Source organism: Verticillium alfalfae, genomic scaffold, assembly GCF_000150825.1.
Source record: "Verticillium alfalfae VaMs.102 supercont1.9 genomic scaffold, whole genome shotgun sequence".
Taxonomy (NCBI): domain Eukaryota; kingdom Fungi; phylum Ascomycota; class Sordariomycetes; order Glomerellales; family Plectosphaerellaceae; genus Verticillium; species Verticillium alfalfae.
In genome coordinates, this window is record NW_003315030.1 from 1,217,759 (window position 1) to 1,237,772 (window position 20,014).

Sequence of the window (20,014 nt, forward strand, 5' to 3'; positions counted from 1 at the left end):
CGATCGACAGTGTGGGCAACGCTAGGAAGGGCCCGAGACCGAGGTTCCGGAATCCGTCAATAAAACGATTGTTCCTGCGATAAGTGTGTGTTCAAAAGGGACAACATACAGGCCTCTGTTGATTAAACCATACTTCTTCAGTCATATTTACGTGTCGCACAACCTTGAGCCATCTACCCCATGTTCCCAGTCACACGGTCCACAAGGAGTATTGCTGCCTTGGCCAGCGTGCTCACCTTGACCACTGCGTCCGCGATAAAAGCGGCCGCGGCCGCATTCTTCAACAGGACATGTTTGGAAGGATCCGAAACCTCGAATCAATTCCAAGGCTAACGGACCAATAAGAAACCTCGAACGCCCCGTCACAACCTCCTTTCTAGATTTCGCCGCGCTCGACCCACGACGGTGCTGGCTGGCTTATCATATTCTTGACAATTCCCACGGGGCTGAGACTTTGGAGAACTTTGCCAAAATGGATGGCTTTGTCGTTGCCACTAAGTACGACAAGGCAATAGACGCTATGGTAGTCGCTGCCCTAAGCCAGGCCATCAACTGGGCCAATGCCAACCGGCCACGGCAAGCATGGTCAGTATGGCAATTATTTATGGCTCGTTATCTGCCTAGGAGCGCATCAAGCAGGGCGGAATCGAACAGCTGCAGAACGTCTTGAGGCCGGGAGGCGCGCAGAGTCGCAAAACCAAGCTCCTCATGACCCTCCTGTGCGATGTCAAGGTACGGCACGGAAACTGGGATCTGCAGCACCTCTTGAACATGAGTAACTTGGATATATCAAGGAGATGATGAAGTACCGGGGAATGGGTCGAGATGCGCACATTGCCTGTTGAGTGTTTGTCTCCAGAGTAACCGATTCGTTGTTGATACGCACCGCTATTGCATGTAGTGCTAATGGCTGCAATGTGCTGATGCCAGTGCCACACGGGCGGACCTGGACGCAGAGCTGTCTGACAGCATCAACTTTGCGTTCCATCACAGAATGATCGTGTATGGTAGGGAGTGCCTTTGTTGTAGAGGCGGTGGACATGGCGACCTGCAGAAATGCGAGTTTTGGACGAGATCTGAAGAATTTGAGGGTACTGCCGAAGGTGCCCTAACGTAAAACATAGACGGTTTTCTTTCCATGATGTATCAGGCACAGGAATGGTCTTTCATTGGTAAAACATCGCCGATGTTACATTCTCCATACTATGCACTCGGGACCGAGCAATGTTTTTCTTCTTATCGCCCGATTCAGTACAAACTCAGTCGGCTCTGCCTGAGAGGATGAGGCGTCTGATAGCATATAGCATCAGTGCTCTGACCCTGGCCTCACACTCCACACCCAAGAACTCAAGTTTATCGAGAACTTCTTGAACCCCCATGGATCGACGCTGACGATCTGCCCAGCCTAAAAGATCACATCAGCCACCCGCAAGAACTTCAAATCAACTGGACCATTACTCACCCAGAGTCGGGTTTGCTGCTGTGTCGCACACCTTGCAAAGGGAGCCCACCTCCGAAGCTATCCTGGCCATTGCCCGCTTCCTCGAACTGGTGAACGATTTCTGTCTTGACACCGATCCGCCCCGTTGGTGTGAAGAGAACCTCCTCGCTGCTGTTGTCATTCGTAGCGTGTGTGTCGAACGTGCTGAAAGTAGGCTTCGTGCTCGTCGGCTTCATGTCGCCCCCGGTGTGCTGGCTGGGACCACCACTGCCACCCTTCATCATCTTGAAAACAGAACGCTTGTGGCTACCGTTGCTTGAGGTTCCCAAAAGGCGAGGGGCGTAGCGCTTGGCAATGGCCTTGTAGGATGGAATCGAGGCAGCCAGGATACCAATGTTCGTTTCGATAACTGACCAGTACATCGCGCCCGTAATAGCCCAGGTGGGGTCATCCGAGACGAGCATCTGGGGAATGTAGGTAATTCGGATGATGGAGGACACGCAAGCACTGTACACATCAACGTCAGTATCGCCGCGGGCGCCATCAGGCCTTTGATGTACATACAAGAGACCTAGGCCTAGGATAACGGCCAGACCAATCTTCTGCTGACGAGGGATCTGCAGCTTGACAACCAAGGGAATCGGGAGCGTGTAGGTTAGAATGTCGGTAAAAATGTTGACCGCGGCATTGGCAAGATAGAAGGCGTTGATGTCGATACACTTCTTGTCTGTGGGCAGGATGCGGACGTCGTAGGCTGCGCTCACGGGCGCGCATTGGAAAATGCAAGCCAGGACGTTGGCGCCAGCCTGGCAACATATGACACCAACCATAACCATGGCGACACGGCGAAGCTTTCGATCGCCGAGGCGCATGTAGAGAGCGAGGACCGAAATCTTGATGAAGCCGAGACAGGCGTTGTAAAAGATGGAGGAAAGCCATACTACCTGCAGATAGGTGATGAAGTTTTCGGTTCCGCGGGCTATAACCTCTGGATAGTGGCTACCGAGGCCATGTTCCACGGCTAGGTTCTCTCAGCATGTTTGCGTCCATCCCTTGGTTTCTGGTAACTTACACTTGATGACACAAGCAATGAAAGCCCAAGATAGAAGCTGTTGTGGTGAGAAACCTGATATTGCAAAGGCGGGAGGTTGGGCTTCTTACGGCAGCAACTATGATGAGGTCTGAACAACAGCGTCAGCAATTTTCTTGCAGAGGAGTATGGAAGTCTTACAGTCATCTGGCCCAACGGACTTGACGACAGCTACTCTGGCATATATCCTCAAAATGAGGGTAAAGAAGAGTAAAACAGCAAAAACAGCGGCGACTGCAATGACAGTCGGGCCCTGCGTCTCAGACATGGCGACCAGACCACACTACCGTGTAACCGTTGTCAGAAATTACTTATGAAATGAAAAGAGCGTGTGCTAGAACGCCAGAGGCAGAGGTAGCGAAACCGGGAATGCGTCAATATATCAATACAATATGCACCACGACTGTCAACCGACATCCGACGTGGAGAGAGGGGTTGCATGAGTTAAATCCCCGAACAACAGAGCCTCATGTCAGATGTGTTACAGTTTCTTGGGCCAGCACCTGCATTACTCGGAAAGGAGGTTACATGCAAACCGGAACCAATGCCCATGGAAGGAGACGATCTCGGCAAGTTTGTTCCAAACATCAGACTACACTGCAATACGGGTGTCCTCGAGCGCCTCTCGGCCTCGCCACACCATGAGAGCACGCACACGAGCAGACGTTGGATGCACAGACCCAGCCCTACTCTCAAGAATGACATGTCAGAGATTTGGTGAAACCTTAAAAGCTTTAAAAGCCTTATATATTCTTTTTTTTCTTATAAAACTTAAAACCTTAGAGGCTATTTAAGTTGCTGATTTATATTAATTTTATTGTTCAAACATGAGAGCTTAGTACGTGAAACATGAGAGCTTAGTACGTTAGCCATGAGAGCTTAGTACGTTAGCCATGAGGGTTTAGTTCGTTGAAGGGGTCCAACTTCAATTTGTCTGAATCTGCCTAGTTGATGCAGCTTCCTGTTCCTGGACCAAAGGAGGCCCAGCAGCATGGACCTGTTGCATATAGTGACATTGATTCCCACAAAAGTAAGGATGAACGTTCAAAATCCTCTTTTCGGTTGGGCCCAGTCGATCAGGCACTGTCGTTTTGGCAATTCTGAACAGATTTTGAAGTGTCTTAAGAGACGGTGAACAACAAGGTAAGTGCCGAAAGAAACTTGACTGTCAGCGGTGAGGGAGCTGTTTCAACGGAAAAAGTTCGCAGAATTTGCGTCAGCATCTGTGTGGACGACCGCTTGGCCTGCATTCATTTTCTTGATCAAGATTTGCCGCGTTTGGCAGCCGAGAGAGGGAGCCCCTGCAACATGGCAGTAGATTCCATGCGGCTCACGCTCTTTGAGTCGAAAGATAATGACATCACGCTGCCGACGTCAACTCGCATGGAGTTATGTTCTGCCAAATTAGTCGTTGGGAAAGTTTTGGCCCAATCTTCGCTGCTGGGCAGGATTGAGCCGAAAGGATCAAAGCGGTGATGACCTACTCTTGCGCGCCTTGGGTCCGCCGTGGAACCAAAAAAATCACCACCATGAACCCGTGAGGATGCTGAAAGAGCGGATCAGGGGCTCGCATGCCCGTCCTTCGCCACGGTCCTTGGCGCCAGCTCAGGGAACTGCTGAAAAGTGATGACTCAAAGTACACGGAGCAGCACTTTGAGCGAGCCCAGCCTCGATCTTTGGCGCCGTCACGCCTGGCAAAGTCAGCAAGAGGAAGGATGACGCCCGCCGTTCAGTCTTTCCGCACTACTGCTGCCTGTCAGGTCCGGGGAGACAAATCTAGCGCTTCCGCTTCAAGTCAGGGGTGTGGAGTGGAGGATGTCAACCGTAGCCACCCATGCTCGACGTTGAAATAACCAACCGTCACTCATGATACGTCAACATCCATGAAGTCTCTCCACAAGAAAGGGCCTTTCCGCAGCCAGGCAGCACGTCAAGTCATTCTCAGTCTACGGGGACTTGGAAGGGCCAGCAAGGCTTCGGGACTCTTGGCTGCCGCAGGACCTGCAGATGTCAGAAATTCTTCAGCATCGAGTTGATCAGTAATAGGCCAAAGCTTCAATGCAGCAGACGCGAGTGGAGTTTTGGGCCCCGCCTCACGCTTCGTGTTCAATCCTCCGATCGGCGTGCACAGCCGTCCGCGTAAGGTTCCATTGCATGTGCCCCCATTTTCGTAGCAACAGCGAGTCGTGAGCCGGGGGATTGACCGGGAGAGGCGTCGGCGGAAAGGTGTCAGTGATTGGGTTATATTAGGACGATCTCCATTGTCAGTTTTGAACTGAACCAACTAATGGAGCAGATGCCCCTTGGGTCCACCACGCCCGCTCTATGCCGGGCACTTGTCGTCTTATGGCAGAGATCGACCCCGTCGCAGCGACTGAGGTCGAGAGGTATCAGATGGGGTATCATGCAGGAAACCATGTCCGTTTTGTGCTGACTCTAGTCACTAATGCCGTCTCGTCTGCATACAGCAATGCGCACCCGCGCGATGCGACAGGTGCTATCTCAGTTTTGGGTGCATCTGTAACCAAGAGCTCGTCATTGGTCATGCCTGAGTTCGCCCGCAGTATCGGCTTTGAGGAGATGTGGGATGTTTTCCGGGTGTGAGGCAATCCCTTTGGACCCCTTCAGGTTGTTCATTTATCGCTAAGGGTCCTCGCATCTCTTCAGAAGCACAGCCAGCAGTTCATCAGTCCGCGGTCCCCTGCATCTGTCTCGGATAGCCACACGCTTCTTCACCTGCCGTCGGTGCACAACCCAGGAGTTTGAGTCAGTCAACGAGAATGGCCTTGCTCAGCTTCAGCAGCTTGACGCTGCTGATTGTGGCTTATGTCGCCTTCAATGTTGTGTATCAAGTGGTTCACTACCGCTTCTTCCACCCGCTCGCCAAGTTCCCCGGCTCGTTCTGGGGCAGCGTCACCAGGCTATGGATCACCTATCACAACGTGAAGGAGGATGAGTGTGCCACATACCAAGAGTTGCACAAGAAACATGGTAATTGCTGACTTGGGGGCGGGACCGTTTCATGCTCGTCAATCCTAACTGATGTGATTGCCAGGTCCCGTCATCCGCATCACACCGACGATGCTCCTCGTCAGCGACGCGACGAAGCTCCCCCAGATTTACAGCCGCAACGCCAGCAAATCGAAGCACTACATCACGGGCAGTTTCGGCAAGGATGAGTCCCTCTTCAACATGCAGGACGCCAGCGTCCATGCGCGCTTCCGCAAGGTCGCCGCTTCGTCGTACAGCTTCAGCCACGTCAAGAAGATGGAGCCCATGATCGATGACAGAATCCAGAGCTGGGTTGACAGGCTGGACGACTTGTTTGCGAAGCCCCGCCAGAAGTTCGACTTTGCGCCCTGGGCGGTTTACATGGCCTACGATGTCATTTCCGAGGTCGGGTTCGGCGCGCCGTTTGGCTTTGTGGAGCAGGGGAAGGACGTCGAAGGACTGATCCAGGGCTTCCACGACGGTCTCGTGCCTTTTGGTATCATGGCTCGCTGCTATCCCTTCACCAACTGGGTCAAAAGCACCTTTTTGGGCAAGTATCTTGTCGCCAGCCCTGAACAAGACTCGGGAATCGGCACTCTGATGCGCTTCCGCGACCGCCTCATCACCAAGAGATTCGACGACATCAAGGCCGGGACGACGGGCGGACGCATCGATCTGCTTCAAACGTACGTCGATCGTTGCACACCCGAACATGCTACCCAGTACTGACTTTGCCGGCAGATTTATCGAGGCGCGCGATGAGAACGGCGAGCCCCTGACGCTTGACTACATCAAGGCCGAGATTCTGCTCGTCCTCCTCGCGGGCGCCGACACCACCGGGACCGCGTTCCAGGCTCTCATGCTCCACATCATGTCCAACAGCGCGGTCTACGACAAGCTCATGGCCGAGATAGACGCCGTCACCCGCGACGGGAAGCTTTCGGCCATGCCCCAGTACGACGAGGTCACCACCCACTGCCCCTACTACATCGCCTGCGTCAAGGAAAGCATGCGCCTCAACCCCTCGGCGCCCAACATCTTCCCCCGCCTCGCCCCAAAGGGCGGCATGGAGCTCGCCGGCCAGTTTGTGCCCGAGGGCACAGAGGTCACATGCAACCCCTGGCTCGTCCACCGAGACCCCAACATCTACGGGGCCGATGCCGAGGTGTTCCGCCCCGAGAGGTGGTTGGACGCCGAGAAGGCGAAGGAGTATCAAAAGTACAGCATGGGGTTCGGGTACGGCGCCCGCATCTGCCTCGGACAGGAAATTGCCAAGATGGAGCTCTACAAGGCACCGCTGCAGTTCTTCCGCACGTTCAAGCCGGAAATCTTAAACAAGGAGAACCCGGCAAAGTATTTGGTCAAGGGCGGCGTCAGTTACTTTGAAGACATGTGGGTGAACATTGAGCGTCGGGCATCGGTCGTTTGATCGGCTGGAAGACATGAGCCCGATCGCGCAAATAAGAGTCAGGAGTAGTTATTGAATAATGCATCACACAGCCTAGTCCTTGAACCCACAAAAGCTTGTCTTGCATCAGGGTGCACGTCATGCATGAAAGCTTCCCGACAGGACGATTCAAGTCCTGTAGTCGGTCCCATGTTTCTGCTGCTCCGTAATTTACATCTGCTTCACCGACCTAGGGCCCAGAGGAAGCCGGGTCCCCCAAGCACCGACGAACAAGGTCAATGTACGTCAGCATCAGCGCGGAGGAAGAGGGGCCAAGACACCAAAGTTTACATTCGGGGTCGAATTTGCATGAGGCTAAGACTGGCCGGTTGAGGCTAAGTGGAAGGCTATCTACGTCCATGACAGACAACGGACACCGGACATGTCGAGAGGCCACGTCAAGCGTATTGCCCCGGAGTGTCAGCTTCGCGAAATAGCACCAAGCAGACCAAGCGAATCTAAATCATGAATTGTATGAAATGTACAATGAGAAGTGGCTGTGCAAGCCTGTATTTAACACCCTTTCATGCAAATTGGCATCGTGCCAGCAGGATGCAAGCCTGCGGAAGAAAGACCGGCTGGTACTATCCAATACGTTGGGTAGCCCGTGCGTGCCAAGTCAGTATTTTCAAACTCCTCCTACTCCAGTCCCAGAAAGCCTCCAAAGAAAACAATGCAATGACACGCTACTGAAGACATTGGTCCGACATAATTAATGCAACCCGCTCTCGCCAGTTTCGGCCATGTACTTTTGACAGTTGAGCATCATCTTGACCTGCTCACCGACATCGTTCAGGCGACCGATGACCTTCTTGTTGCCATCGACAAAGCCAAGGATAGAATAAGGGATGCCCGTCTCTTTGCAGAACTCGCGAACATGGACCTGCACGCGACGAAGGTTGTGACGAGGCACGCGAGGGAAGAGGTGGTGCACGACTTGGAACTGTAGACCGCCATGGATCCAGTCAAGCCAAGCAGGGCAGTCTACATCCATCGTTGTGCGAAGCTGGCGCTGGGGGAAGGACTCGCCATCGCTCAGTTCGACAGTGGACATGCCCCAGTGGGACAGAGTGATCTGAACATGTAGAGGCATGGTGATGATGTGCGAGACGAGTACAAAGATGACGCGCATGGTCCAAGTGGGGATGGAACGCCAGACGAGGCAGTAGCCGAAAAGGAACCAGTAGCAGGTCATGAAGGCAATCTCGGTAGGACGGATCCACCAAGCCTTGCTGTTGCCCAGGCCAGACGACCTCTTAGAGAGGACATGGCACCAGGACAGGAGGTAGAGGTTGAAGCGAGCGATGCCCATGACAGGGTAGTATGTGTACTTTTGGAATGGAACCATGACATCGGCAGCCTTGTCCCAAACATAGACGAAGCCATCGTAGTAGCTCGATGTCAGGGACTTGGCGTACGAGATGCAGGTGGCGAACAGGGGGACGTTCTGAATATCGGGGTCGTGCTCGGGCATGTTGGTGATGAGGTGGTGTACGTTATGGCTGCTCTTCCACCATCCCATAGACAGGCCACAGCAAAAGTCGGCGATGAACAGGGCGATCAGAGTGTCGATCCAGAAGACGTGAGTGATGGCGCGGTGGCCAGCATCATGGGCACTGAACATGATTTGGTGCTGTCAGGTGTTAGTGGAAACCGTCGCAAAACAAAGGCATCATAAAAGAAGAGTACATACCCAGAAGAGACCCAGGAAGCAGGCCGACGTGATATACCACTCATAGCGGAGAGCAACGAAGAAGGCGGCGAACAACGAAGTGTAGCGGACCATTTCCTTGCCGTACTCAGTGTACCGACACTCGTAGTGGCCCTCGTCGATGACCTTCTGGTGCAGAGCACGGTACTTCTGGATAATGTCTTGCTGTGTGGCCATGTCGACGGAGGGATACATGGCAGCCTCCCGTTCGACCTCTTGTTGGATGGCCCAGTCGGTGTACTCGAGGGGAGACAGCTTGCGGGCCCATTCGCCGGTAGGCATGCCCTTGTTCACGGCAGCACCGTTGACGGACGACGGGACCGTCCGCTTCCGCAGACCCGACAGGGCGGAGGCATCGAGATCCTTTGCATCTTGAATCTCGATCTCATCGTCGCTGCCACAATCAGATGTGACGGACGAGGCCAGGGAGGCCCGGTCGAGGCCAGGGCTGAGACGGCCAGCATCATCGGAACCACGGGCCCTGCTCGAGTCCGAGTCAGAGTCCGTGGCGGCATCATCTGAGTAATCGGCAACGGCGGGCTCGACGATGACAGGGCAGGTAGGCATCGAGTCGCCCAAAGAGGAAGGGGTTGAGTCGGCCTTGCGGTAGACGCCACCTCTAATTGGCGGTAGCATGTTGGGCCAGAGACCCGCAGGCTTCCGGCCGATCCGGAACGCCTTCATAGTGCGGAGCGTAGAGGCAGCATGGTATCTAATAGCACCAACAGCGGTCAGCAAATTCTTGTTTGGTTTCATGCTGGGTAAGCAAACAAATGAGAATCGTCCAATCGAAGCAGCAGCCGCTGTGCAAGGTGAGTAATCCCCCCGTGCCTGGTAGGGCGCACTGATGGACCGCTAAGCCCGAGCGAACCGGTCGACCCGGACACAAGCAGGACAAAAGGCCAGTGGTTTTCCAGTCCGCCCATCCATCACATCATGCCACTGCAATTGCCATGTGTTTTGGAACGGACTTCCGGGGCTTCGGGTGCATCGGAACCACCGGGGTCTTTGCATTTAAGCTTAACCTCGACCACCAGGGCTGGCGTGTCAAGGGAGCCTAAAATACAACACTGGTCGCCATGCGGTTTCACTCCTTTTTTACTTACACCTTGATTTCATCAGTCGCATCCCTTCCCACCATGTGGAGGATGGCCAGGCGTCCTCCGGGATGACGCTCGAGCCACGAGTCCAGGCGGAGCACGTACTCCTCGAAAACGACAATAGTCTGGCCTTCGGCGATCAGAGCCTCGACTGCCCGCGGCAGGATGACATCGTCGCGACCCATGGCGACGGATATTTTTCGGATGTTCTTTTCTTCCGGTCTGTGGCTGATCTCGGTGCCGATGCAGATGTCGCCAGATGCTTTCAACGGCACAAAAGTTGTGTTTCAGCAAAAGACGCAGAGGTCGAAACAAGTCGAAAGTTTGACGGGTTCGATGTTCAAGCTGCTGGCTGCCAAGAATTGCTCTGGCTGCGCTGTCGCGATGCGTCGTTCAGGATTAATCGACGTCGGGAACAAGAAAGGTTGTCGGAAAGAATGGAATACGGGACAAATGGTCGAGCTGACTTGTTGTTGTCCCGAGGAAAAGATTTCGGGAAGTTGGATTCGGCGGTATCGAAAAGCGAATACAGCACCTCAAAGAAGGTAGCAGGCGACGACTGCTGTCTGGTGTAGGTGCTGATGTTCTTCTTGGAAGAGGCAGAAAGAGCCTCGGAGGAGATTCGTTTCTGCGTTCTGTCGGCGGACTGATGTAGGGACGACTGAGCGGCGGGGCAGGAGCAGCTGGGAAGGTCGCAAGGAAAGGAACGAACAGCAAAACCGGCAGAAGCAGCTTCGAGGGGAACGAGCGACGACAGGGAAACAGCAGTCGAGGCTTTTACATCGAACGACAAACGGACGAGGGGGCGAATGAACAGGAACCGGATCGACAGACGAGCGACCTAGGGAGCACGGGCAGGACGAGTTCCAGGCCGGCGAAGTGCGAGGCATCTGCCAGCCCGACCCTCTTTCCCCCTTACCCTGTCCACCGTTGGATTGGATGCCTACTACACTGATCCGATTTGACCTTGAATGACTGCGCAACGTCGCCTTTCCCGCCCATGCTACGCTTTCCCGGCTTGCTCGTGCTTCATTTCTCACTACTGGCACGCCCACACGAGCCACATTAAAGAGGGGCAGATCATTTCGCAACTCGCTGTTTTGGCTCGCCCGCCGCCCAGGGACTTGTTCTCCCCCCACCCCTGACATTATTTAACCGCTAGAACCCATGCTAACGGTGCGTCGTTAGCAGGCTGGCGTCCCTTTGGTGAGCAACGGACGACGCCAGGATAGGGGCGCAGCAGCAGGCGAGAATGTGCGAGCCCGAGCTTGGGACGAGCCAATTCGGTCCTCCAAGGGCTCCAGGGGCGGGTGGGGGGCTCGGACAGCGCTGAGCTTCAGCGGGTCCAGGGGCCGTTAATGCGAAGGTACTTCCCATTGGTGGCAAGCCAAGGGGTAGAGGACAGGTTCTCCTCTTGCAGGCGAACCCACCCCACTTCCCCTTATCGATCTCCAGGACCCTGAAACAGGGAGCCGTCATCCCAGTAGTATGACTGGCTCCAGGTGCCTGCGCTGCTCCATTTCTCTTCTCTGTTCACCACACCAGCCGGTGCTGGCCTGGCCTGGTCTGTGACAATAGCACGAGCCACACACGTCGGCCTGTCAAAATGAATCGCCGCAGGTCCAACGAAAAACCAACAACCGCCGCCGGCAAGCGTGGATTGCAGTACGAGTCACCCGAATAAGGCGATCTCACTGAGGCTATCCAACACGAAGAGGCGAATCGGCGTCGCAGTCTTGTCACAAGGCAGCCGATCACAGTGCGATCGCTCAGCGATGTACATGTAGGAACCAAAGGTGTGGGACGTCACGAGAGGGAGGCCTGGCGAATGGTTCGATCGAACGGACGCATGGTGTTCTCAAGGATGCGTTCTGCAAGTGGCCTGCTTGCCAGATCTAGCTGCCTGCGCGCCAAGCAGATTGCGAGCTGGTCGTCCACTACAGAAATAAAGCAACCTTGCAACCTTGCATACGCAAACCGCAACAGGTTGGTCGCACAATCAAACCTTGCCTCGTCGCGTTCGCTCGGATCACGCTGCTTCGCAGCAGGCTCAGCATTGAGCCTCGGCGTGGGTCACTGTTCGGACGCGTCGTTCTCGGTCAGAAACCGAACACTGCCTTGGGAAAAGTCGCACGCGGGACGGGTTCCCAGTCATGTTGTCACTGGAAAGAATTCTTCGCGTTCAGTCGGTTGTGTCCTCGGAGTCGACGGCGATCAGGCAACCAAGCAGCTGGTGCCTGGATCCCTGGAGTTTGCCGAATGGTAGTATTATTACTCGACACGACTCGCTCATTTGGCTCAGACTCCCAGGGTCCTTCTCTCTCGTTTCCGAGCCCGAGTGCGAGGCGGCGCAGGACGAGGCATCAAGCCGAGACATTTCATCAACCGGCTCTTCCGAGCGAAGAGCAAAGGCATTTGATGGAATCCAAGGACGCACGGAGCTCGCATCAAACGGGCTCGCCATCGTCTTCGCAATTGCCATCTGAACTCGGATGATCAGTGGATTCAGTACGATGATTGCGAACCTCAACGAGTGTCGGATCTTTCTCGTACTTGGGCGTGTGGGGCCAAGTGAGCGCAGGTGTGCTGCAATACGTAATCTGGCAATATCCACCCGCTAGCTACCCTTCAGCTTCCAGGCGTCGTACACGGCGCACAAATTGGTTCTGTACCTCCCCAGCGGAGGTCGATGAAAAAACTCCCCGTCGCTCCTCTCCTCCCTCTGGCCAATTGATATGCTCACCAGTGCATGTGTCGTAGTCTCTGGCTCCCCACCAGTATGCTGCTAGCAGCGGGGCCATTACTGGAAGAGGAAGGCAACGAAGGTAACAGGCGAACAATTCCTGCCTGTGCCTCTCGGTTGGGGATCCTCTCTATATCCACACCCTTCCACAGAAGGTGGCTAGTCAGGGAATTCGTCCTCTTCCTTCTCTCTCTCCCGACGCCATGTTCCAGTGTTCGAAAGGCCCCCCCCCGCCCCCCCTTTCAGAGACGGTGTGAGGCTGTGCAGCATTCTTTTCTGTCCTCTGTGACAGTTGACAGCCACCGCTAGTGCCAGTGCAACGCGTGTTGCACGGCGCCATCAAACCCAATTTGGGTACGTGGACGTCAAGTCAAGCCTTTTTATTCATTCGTTTTCCCCCCGCGGCCCTTCCCCTAAACAGGTCATTTTCGCGATTCTTCAGGCTGGCGAAACAGAACTTGAATCCTTAGTCCGGCTGAGCGAGCCCTTCTTGGATTTAAACATGGCACAGCAAGAAGAGCTCACTTGTTCTCCAGCCGGCCAACCCACCCTGGCATCCCGCCAGCTTGCTTGTACTCGTTCTTGGCCACACCCTCCTCCCTGCCCCAAGGCCCACACAGTAAGGTTGGGCCAAAGAGCCCTCTGTTGGTTGGCCTTGGCTTGACCTCCGCACCTTGGCACTTTTTCCTGACTCGATTAAGAAATCACGCGCGACCCTTTTCTTTCAAGGCTACCTCGCCGTGAGCATGCAGCAATGGCTCTATCAATAGGACGTGGGCAGACGTGGGTCGCTGAGTCGTACAGTGAAGAGATGGGTCGGTCGTAACTCCCTCTAATGCTCCAGTGCTTGTTTCCACATTTCAAGAGCCCCTTGTCCAACCTTTCGTGAAAGTCAAACGGGAAATGCGGCGAATTGAGCCATCCCTGGTCCCTGTTGCATGTCAACGGGGGAGGACCTCTGCTCTGAGTGACGGGCGGAGTTACGGAGATGCTCTGGGGCCCCGTTGGCGTTCCTTGGGCGTGGGTTTCTCAGCTGCTTTGGCGTGGCGCCGGGGGTGTTTTGGGGTTTGTTTTTAGCGGGCCCCTACTGTAGCTGGAGGCCGTGGCTGGACGAACAGGCCTCCTTGGAAACCTCTGTCCTGTTCTTTGTTCCAGTATCTGAGGGCAAAGAAACATCACGTGAGCCTCTCCCCTCAATTTCTTTTCACCTGCTGACGATTGCCAAAGGCGAGAGGGGATGTGCTCTGCAGCAGCTGCGACCTCGAGAATACGCAACAGCCTGATCCCCAGGCTTCTGCTCGATCGCGACGGACCACGCCAGGCTTGCCTGTCTTGCAGATGGCGCCGGCCTCAATCTTGATTCAGAGTCTTGGCGCCGGAGGACTGCTGCACAGCAATTTCTCGTGCCCCCGGCTCTTGTTCTGGCCGTGCTGCGACAACGCCCCCTACTAGGAAATAACCAGCCACGGGCAGTGGGAAGTGGTGGCTTTGGCAAGCCGAGATGAGCTGGAGCGGCCTGCGGTCCGCTTTTCTTCCGTGTGTGGGCGCCTTTCCCTTTTTCGTGTTGACCGAGGATTTGCACCGTGGATCGTCTCGGTGTAGACGGCCTCGGTGAGTGTCGAGCCTGTCCACGGAACCTTTGTTGATCAAGCTAGAAGCATATTGAAGACGTTCTGCTGCCTCCCGGATAAGTCAACGTGCTGATCAGATTTCGCTGGAATTGAAACTACCGGCACATCAGTCTCTGATCCCTCTCCTGTCTGTCGTATAAAAATTCCGCGGCTCATTTTGCTTCTGCCTTCAGCAGTTCACGTCAAAGTCACTCATGACGTCACGTGCCCTTGCAGTGGGGACGGTCGATTTCGGTCCTCCTACCGACTGACGACAACAACGGCGGGATGGAATGTAAACTGGTCAGAGTGTCTACATCATGACCCCTGATTAAAATGTGTGCTGGTCATGACGGCGTCGTTCCGATAAGCTAGGTGTCTGTTTCATGCTGTCTTAGGTGCTGTCTTGAGTGTGGGCTCGACAATGCTGTCTCATCTGTAAGGGAGCATGTCTGGTGATCAAGTTGCGATCACCCACACAGGAAATAGAATGTGGTCTGCATGACGAAAATCTGGACATGGCTGGAAGCTCGACGGCTTGCTTGAACAAGCACGATGGATCCACAGACTGCCCGACTGTGAGTAGAGGTGACAACTAGATGAGCTTGACTGGTCCCACATGCCATATTGAGAACCTATGGGAAATGTGGCAGATATTCAAACCATGAACACACTAAAGCTTTCATTACCTGCCCGGGATTGAATCAAATATCAACAATCATAGGTTTGCATTGGTTTGCATGAGTCCGTCACCGACACACACAACGAAGTGAGTGCTGCCTACACCTTCACTAACTTAGTGCCAGACAAGTGTGGCACCACCGTCCTCACCATCGCTGTGATATGCCCTATCACTCGCAGCAATACACCCCTCGTCTTCACTTTTCACTTCCTTTGTGACGTCTCTGCTGACTTGCATCCTGCCCATGGCCATGCCAACTTGAGCAATGACTGACAACGTCTCACTACCTGGCAGCGAGCTCTGGGACCTCGAGTCTAGGTACTTTGGTACTGTAGAAAACGTGTTGGAATCGTGCTTCTTCCCCAGCGGGACCTTCTCCCGCAGCGTTCTTTTGGTGTCATCGCGGACCCTCGCAATAATGTCATCGAGGAGTTCCAACCTTGCCTTGTTCATCCTGGTTCCTTCACTCTCAAAAACGTCGGGAAGCCTCCAATTGGGGTAGAGGTTTCGGTGTGAGCCGCGGACCTGGTCGAGTCGATCTGGATGCGAGATGAAGTAATAATTGCAAAGGCGACATGTTGGCTTACTACCACCGATGGTTTTCCAGCCATGCCAGTACTGGCTGGCTATGTTGATGTCCCGTCTGAGCAGGTAATTATGGACCAATACTTCAGCATGAACGATGGGCTTGAAGGTTGGCGTTGCAACCTGCTGCTGAATAAGATTGTCCAGGCCGAACTTTTGCAGCTCGGTGACCTGATCCAGGTAGAGTGGTGCGTCCTTGTGTGGCATCATTTGGCTGATGACTTGCGCAGCCGTGAGTTTTGACTTGGCCAGAGGCTTCGCGTGCGGCACACTCGATGGAACGGCTGTAACAATGAAATCTTGGAACAGCTCCGGCCACATTGTTGACGCCGAAATGAGGATGCGAACTGCTTCGCCATACGATCCGAGCCGGCCAAGGCAATGCTGGAGCTCCCTCCAGGGCTCGGAATTATTAATGCTGCTGTCTTTCACTCTCAGTGTGATTTCTTTGCCCATGGCAGAGTTTGGGTAGCCTCTGATTGCCTTGATCAAGATGGCGCAGATATCGGTATCTGCACCGACTGTTACTTTTCTCTCTCGCCCAAAATTGCCTCTTAAGCTGGACTCACATTCTTCTCGATTGCGTCCATTTGCTCTGAAGCTGAACATGATTTTCAGGAGTATGCCCCAGGAAGATAGCTCTCGCTCGAGCGTCAGGTCTATTGCCAACCATGTTAGCCCAACAACAATGACAAGGGGCGAAAATTCAAGGGAAAAGTTCAAGTGAGACTTGCTCTTCACATTCCTCCTTTTATAATCAGACAAGCATCCGCCGAGGATATCGGCTAGCTTATCCAGATACATGTCGATCCTAGGAGCATTGAATCGAATGATACGTTGAAACAAGGCACGTTTCCCAGCCCTGCGGTTCATCCCAGATTGAGAGCCAAGAAACTGCAGCAGCGAGAGAACGAAACCCCTGGCTTCGACAACCTGCTCTTGGGTTCTCTGATTTGATCCGAAAACGTATTCAGGTCCATCGACGCCCCGCAACACAGCGAACGCTGTTATAGTCGGGCCCCCTCGCTGGTTGTCAGTGACTTGGGCAAGCTTGCACACAAAGCAGTGGAACGCTTGCTCTGGTGAAGATGAAGGGCCTTGACGATTGTCAGAGTACGTGTCATACCCTGGGCTCCGCCGTTGACATGCCATCGTCAGGGCGTACTCCAAAACGATGGGCTGGTAAAACAGGCGTTGCCGGTTGGGTTTGACTGCCACAGTTCGGTCGGGCCTCGGAGCGGCCGCCACAAGCTGTTCAGGTGTGTCATTGTCTCTCTCGGAAGGCTCGAGCATGCTTGGCTGCTGCGAGATGAATCGTTGGTCGCTCATGGCGTGTGATATCTGCGTTATCAAAGTGACGACAGGTTGGCCTGGGCAGCTCGGTGCTTCGGTGGTCTTCGACGGGTTATCGATCACGGTGATCGATGGAATTCAATGACAAGACTGAGATTCGTGTACCTGCTTGAGGAGCCTACTCTGAAAAAGCTCCAAAGTCATTAATCGGCACTGAGAGAGCAAGCTCATTTATAAAATCCCAAAATGCTGCGGCTTCCTGCCATCATCGGTCGCTTTATCGAGTCCGGCGCACGACATGCCAAAGTATGCACTGTCATCAACTCCCCCGCATCATTCTGCACCATAAGTCGCATGCGGGAGGGAACCATGAAGGCGACAAATGACACGAGTCGCTGAACCACGTCCCATGCACCCATGTTGGTATCTGGATCACATCTCTGCAGCAGCGGCGCGATAAAGCAACTAATGCGGGAGGGAACCAACATGCTTGCTGGCCGTCGAGCAGGCCTTTAAGGTCAGCCGTTAAACAAGGAGCCGCGTAGGAACCAACACGATTGAGGCGGAGCGCGCAGAACACCCAATTGGAGGCTCGACCTCCACCGAAGAGATGATACCAAGCCAGCCGAATCGCAGCCTGGTGACCCTCCCGCATTGCTGATCTCAGTTTGTGGCTTACGACAAACAAGAATTGAACAACACACAACGCATATAATTTCACTGAAGCTTTCGCCATGGAAGAAACTAGAAAAAGCTCTTTCGCCGAGCGGGAACAACGATGGTAGTTCGTCGCTCTGAAAATCTTGGAGGAGTGATGCTTTAATATCTTCGTACGGCCCGGCTCTCGTGACATCCATCTCTCATTGCGACAAATACTCCTGTTTTGATCTCGGACTTTTTCGACTGGTTTCCTGCTCTGAGGCCTCGGCAGGGCGCTACTGATTGTTTTGTGCCACCTAGGCTGCCGCAGAATACAGCTGCGTTGGAGAAAGGTGTGTTGCAGCAAGCCGGTGTGCCGACTCAATCATTGTGGTCATGTCCTTGTCTGACACCCGTTCTTACGTCTTCAGCCTCGCATGACACCGTTTCCACAATTTTCTGTACGAGTTTCCGGTAGACAAGCGGGAGATTAGGCGCTTCGTCTCGAAGCGAGTTCGAGCGAGGCAAGTCTCTAGTATACCAAGGGCGTCTCGTCAGCTGCGATCACAGATCGCATAGGTAAGATTTCTGGCCCACTAATCAGGTGGCTGTGACGAACCTGACCTGCACAGAAAATAGACATTGAGTACAACCTGACGCACCAGCATGAGATCACGCATGGATGGAGCCTTTAGGAACGGCGCCGTGGATCCCATGTTGGTTGGCTACCAGGATGAAAATTGGGCGGGCTATGACCCATACGGATCTGCAACAGTGAACGAAGCTATATGGTACGACTCTGAGGGTATTAGTATCAGCCCCCAGCAGTCCTTCCTGGCTGCATACCAGAACACAGACCAAGTCGACTCCGATGAAGGGTGGGACATCACTGTGAACCCAGCTTTGATTGACTCACGTCATCCTCAGAGTTCCGGTATCCAACCATCGGAGACGTAGTCTCCTAATGGCTTACAGCTGAGCCAGGGGAATTTCGATTCTTACGATTCTCAGCAGGAGATGGATTACCCAGAACTTGGAGACACCATGGACCCCTCGGGTGGTACCCCTGAGTCGTCAAATGAAAGCGCAGAGGCCCAGGAAAGAGTATCAAGGGCCATATCGTCACGTCGTGGAAGCTCTTTTCGATCAAATGCTGAGCTTGGGGATGTCTTGATCTGCGAATACACCGGATGCAATAAGACGTTCCCGCGCAATACCGAGCGAAAGTGCGTACCCCCTTGTCTCTCTTCCAGCTCTCGCGGTTCATTCCCTGAGATCGAGCATCGTTGCTTTTCATCTTGGACTCATTTAAACTAACATACTACCTCTGCAGCAAACACTATAGGGTTGCGCATAACCCTACAATCCCTTGTCCGGTCAGGAGGTGCCAATCGCCAATGTTCCCCTACAACAAAGATATGTATCGCCACGTCCGATGTGTCCACCCCTCTTACGCCGCCGATCCTCAAAATGGCATTCCTCGCGAAGATGGAAAGTGTCTGTTCTCTGGTTGCAATGAATTCTTTACGCGCAGGGACAATATGGTCCGCCATATCGAAGAGACGCATACGATGGTGAAGACGAGAAAGAGATGACTACGGCGTGTCAGGTAATGGACGTGGTTTGACGGGGCTGTTTGTGTGTTCGACCGATTTAAGATCTTTCCTTTATGACCACTGCTGATTCCTTTCCTTCTGGCTATGTCTTCCGTTGCTTGCTTTCGATTGAAGAGCAACAGGGTGTGTTGGCGATTTGGTGTCCACTGCCACAAATCGGGCCGTAGATGTTCTCTTATAGAGCAGAAGCAACCACTGCCTCCTCTTCTGACTTGAGCACCTTTCTCAAAAGCGTCCAGCATGCATGTGACTTGAAGTCAAGCTTCTTGATGACTAGGGGCGAAGTCAACATTTGCATCTTTGCCTTTCAAGCTGGTACACTTCAGAGGTCGAGCAATTGTACGAGGCGCCTAGGTCCCTAGCTACCATGGTGAGAAACTGGGCACCAGGGCCCAACATGGGACTTTCAATGGGCACAGTGTTTGGTCCAATCAATCTTATCGCAGGTGCGGGGCAGCCACGTGACTTCGCGTGCATTTGCTGACACTGAACAACGCGTCGTTTCGACGTCTGAGGGGCAAGGCAGCCTTCTGGCACACGTCGCGTTGGCAACCTGTGGCACTGCTTCCAGAGACTGCTAGTTGGTGCACGTTGATGGCCACGATCACGCAGATTGCCATGCGCTGCGGCGTCGCGATCCCTACCCACGAAAGTTAAATTGCCCACCTTCACTCCGGGCCGAGATGGCTGCACCACCCGATGACCCGAAGACTGTCGCTGAACACGATACCTTGAAGTATCATCTCCTCGGTCCATCGTTAACCAAGGCAGGTCAGGACTCAGTCGACCAAAACAAGGTGAATAGCCCTCGGACCGTCAGTCATGAAACAAGTGCGCTGACTCACCCGTTCTCCAGGTCTCCGAAATCATCTATAATGCATCAAAAGGCTCCAAATATTTCAACCGGGAAGAAGCCAAGGACAAAATTTTGACTCAAAAAATCGACCAGATTCTGCTGAAAAAGCGACGGCTGGACTCTCTCGACCTCACGCGTGAGTTGCGTCAGGCCAACCAGCTTATCACGGAGCTAGAAATATCTCGCGACCTCACACAACACATGTCCGAA

The 20,014-nt window shown here is 53.9% G+C and overlaps 4 protein-coding genes across 4 annotated transcripts; 1 reads left to right on the top strand and 3 right to left on the bottom strand.

The window, feature by feature from the left end:
- Nucleotides 1-1,458: 1,458 nt before the first annotated feature.
- VDBG_07328 (integral membrane protein) lies at nucleotides 1,459-2,799 on the bottom strand (the record flags this gene model as incomplete). Its single annotated transcript, XM_003002711.1, has 3 exons — nucleotides 1,459-1,948; nucleotides 2,006-2,462; nucleotides 2,673-2,799. The coding sequence occupies 3 exons, from the start codon at nucleotides 2,797-2,799 to the stop codon at nucleotides 1,459-1,461; spliced, it is 1,074 nt and encodes a 357-aa protein (XP_003002757.1).
- A 2,078-nt stretch (nucleotides 2,800-4,877) lies between these two features.
- On the top strand, nucleotides 4,878-6,951 carry VDBG_07329 (flavonoid 3',5'-hydroxylase; the record flags this gene model as incomplete). The annotated part of the gene is made up of 5 exons (XM_003002712.1): nucleotides 4,878-4,918; nucleotides 5,180-5,272; nucleotides 5,335-5,522; nucleotides 5,587-6,208; nucleotides 6,264-6,951. 5 exons carry the CDS (start codon nucleotides 4,878-4,880, stop codon nucleotides 6,949-6,951), a joined length of 1,632 nt encoding a protein of 543 aa, XP_003002758.1.
- A 730-nt stretch (nucleotides 6,952-7,681) lies between these two features.
- VDBG_07330 (fatty acid desaturase) lies at nucleotides 7,682-9,965 on the bottom strand (the record flags this gene model as incomplete). Its single annotated transcript, XM_003002713.1, has 3 exons — nucleotides 7,682-8,602; nucleotides 8,663-9,392; nucleotides 9,787-9,965. 3 exons carry the CDS (start codon nucleotides 9,963-9,965, stop codon nucleotides 7,682-7,684), a joined length of 1,830 nt encoding a protein of 609 aa, XP_003002759.1.
- Nucleotides 9,966-14,929: 4,964 nt separating this feature from the next.
- Nucleotides 14,930-16,729, bottom strand: VDBG_07331 (conserved hypothetical protein; the record flags this gene model as incomplete). The annotated part of the gene is made up of 2 exons (XM_003002714.1): nucleotides 14,930-15,912; nucleotides 15,970-16,729. The coding sequence occupies 2 exons, from the start codon at nucleotides 16,727-16,729 to the stop codon at nucleotides 14,930-14,932; spliced, it is 1,743 nt and encodes a 580-aa protein (XP_003002760.1).
- Between the last annotated feature and the right edge of the window lie 3,285 nt (nucleotides 16,730-20,014).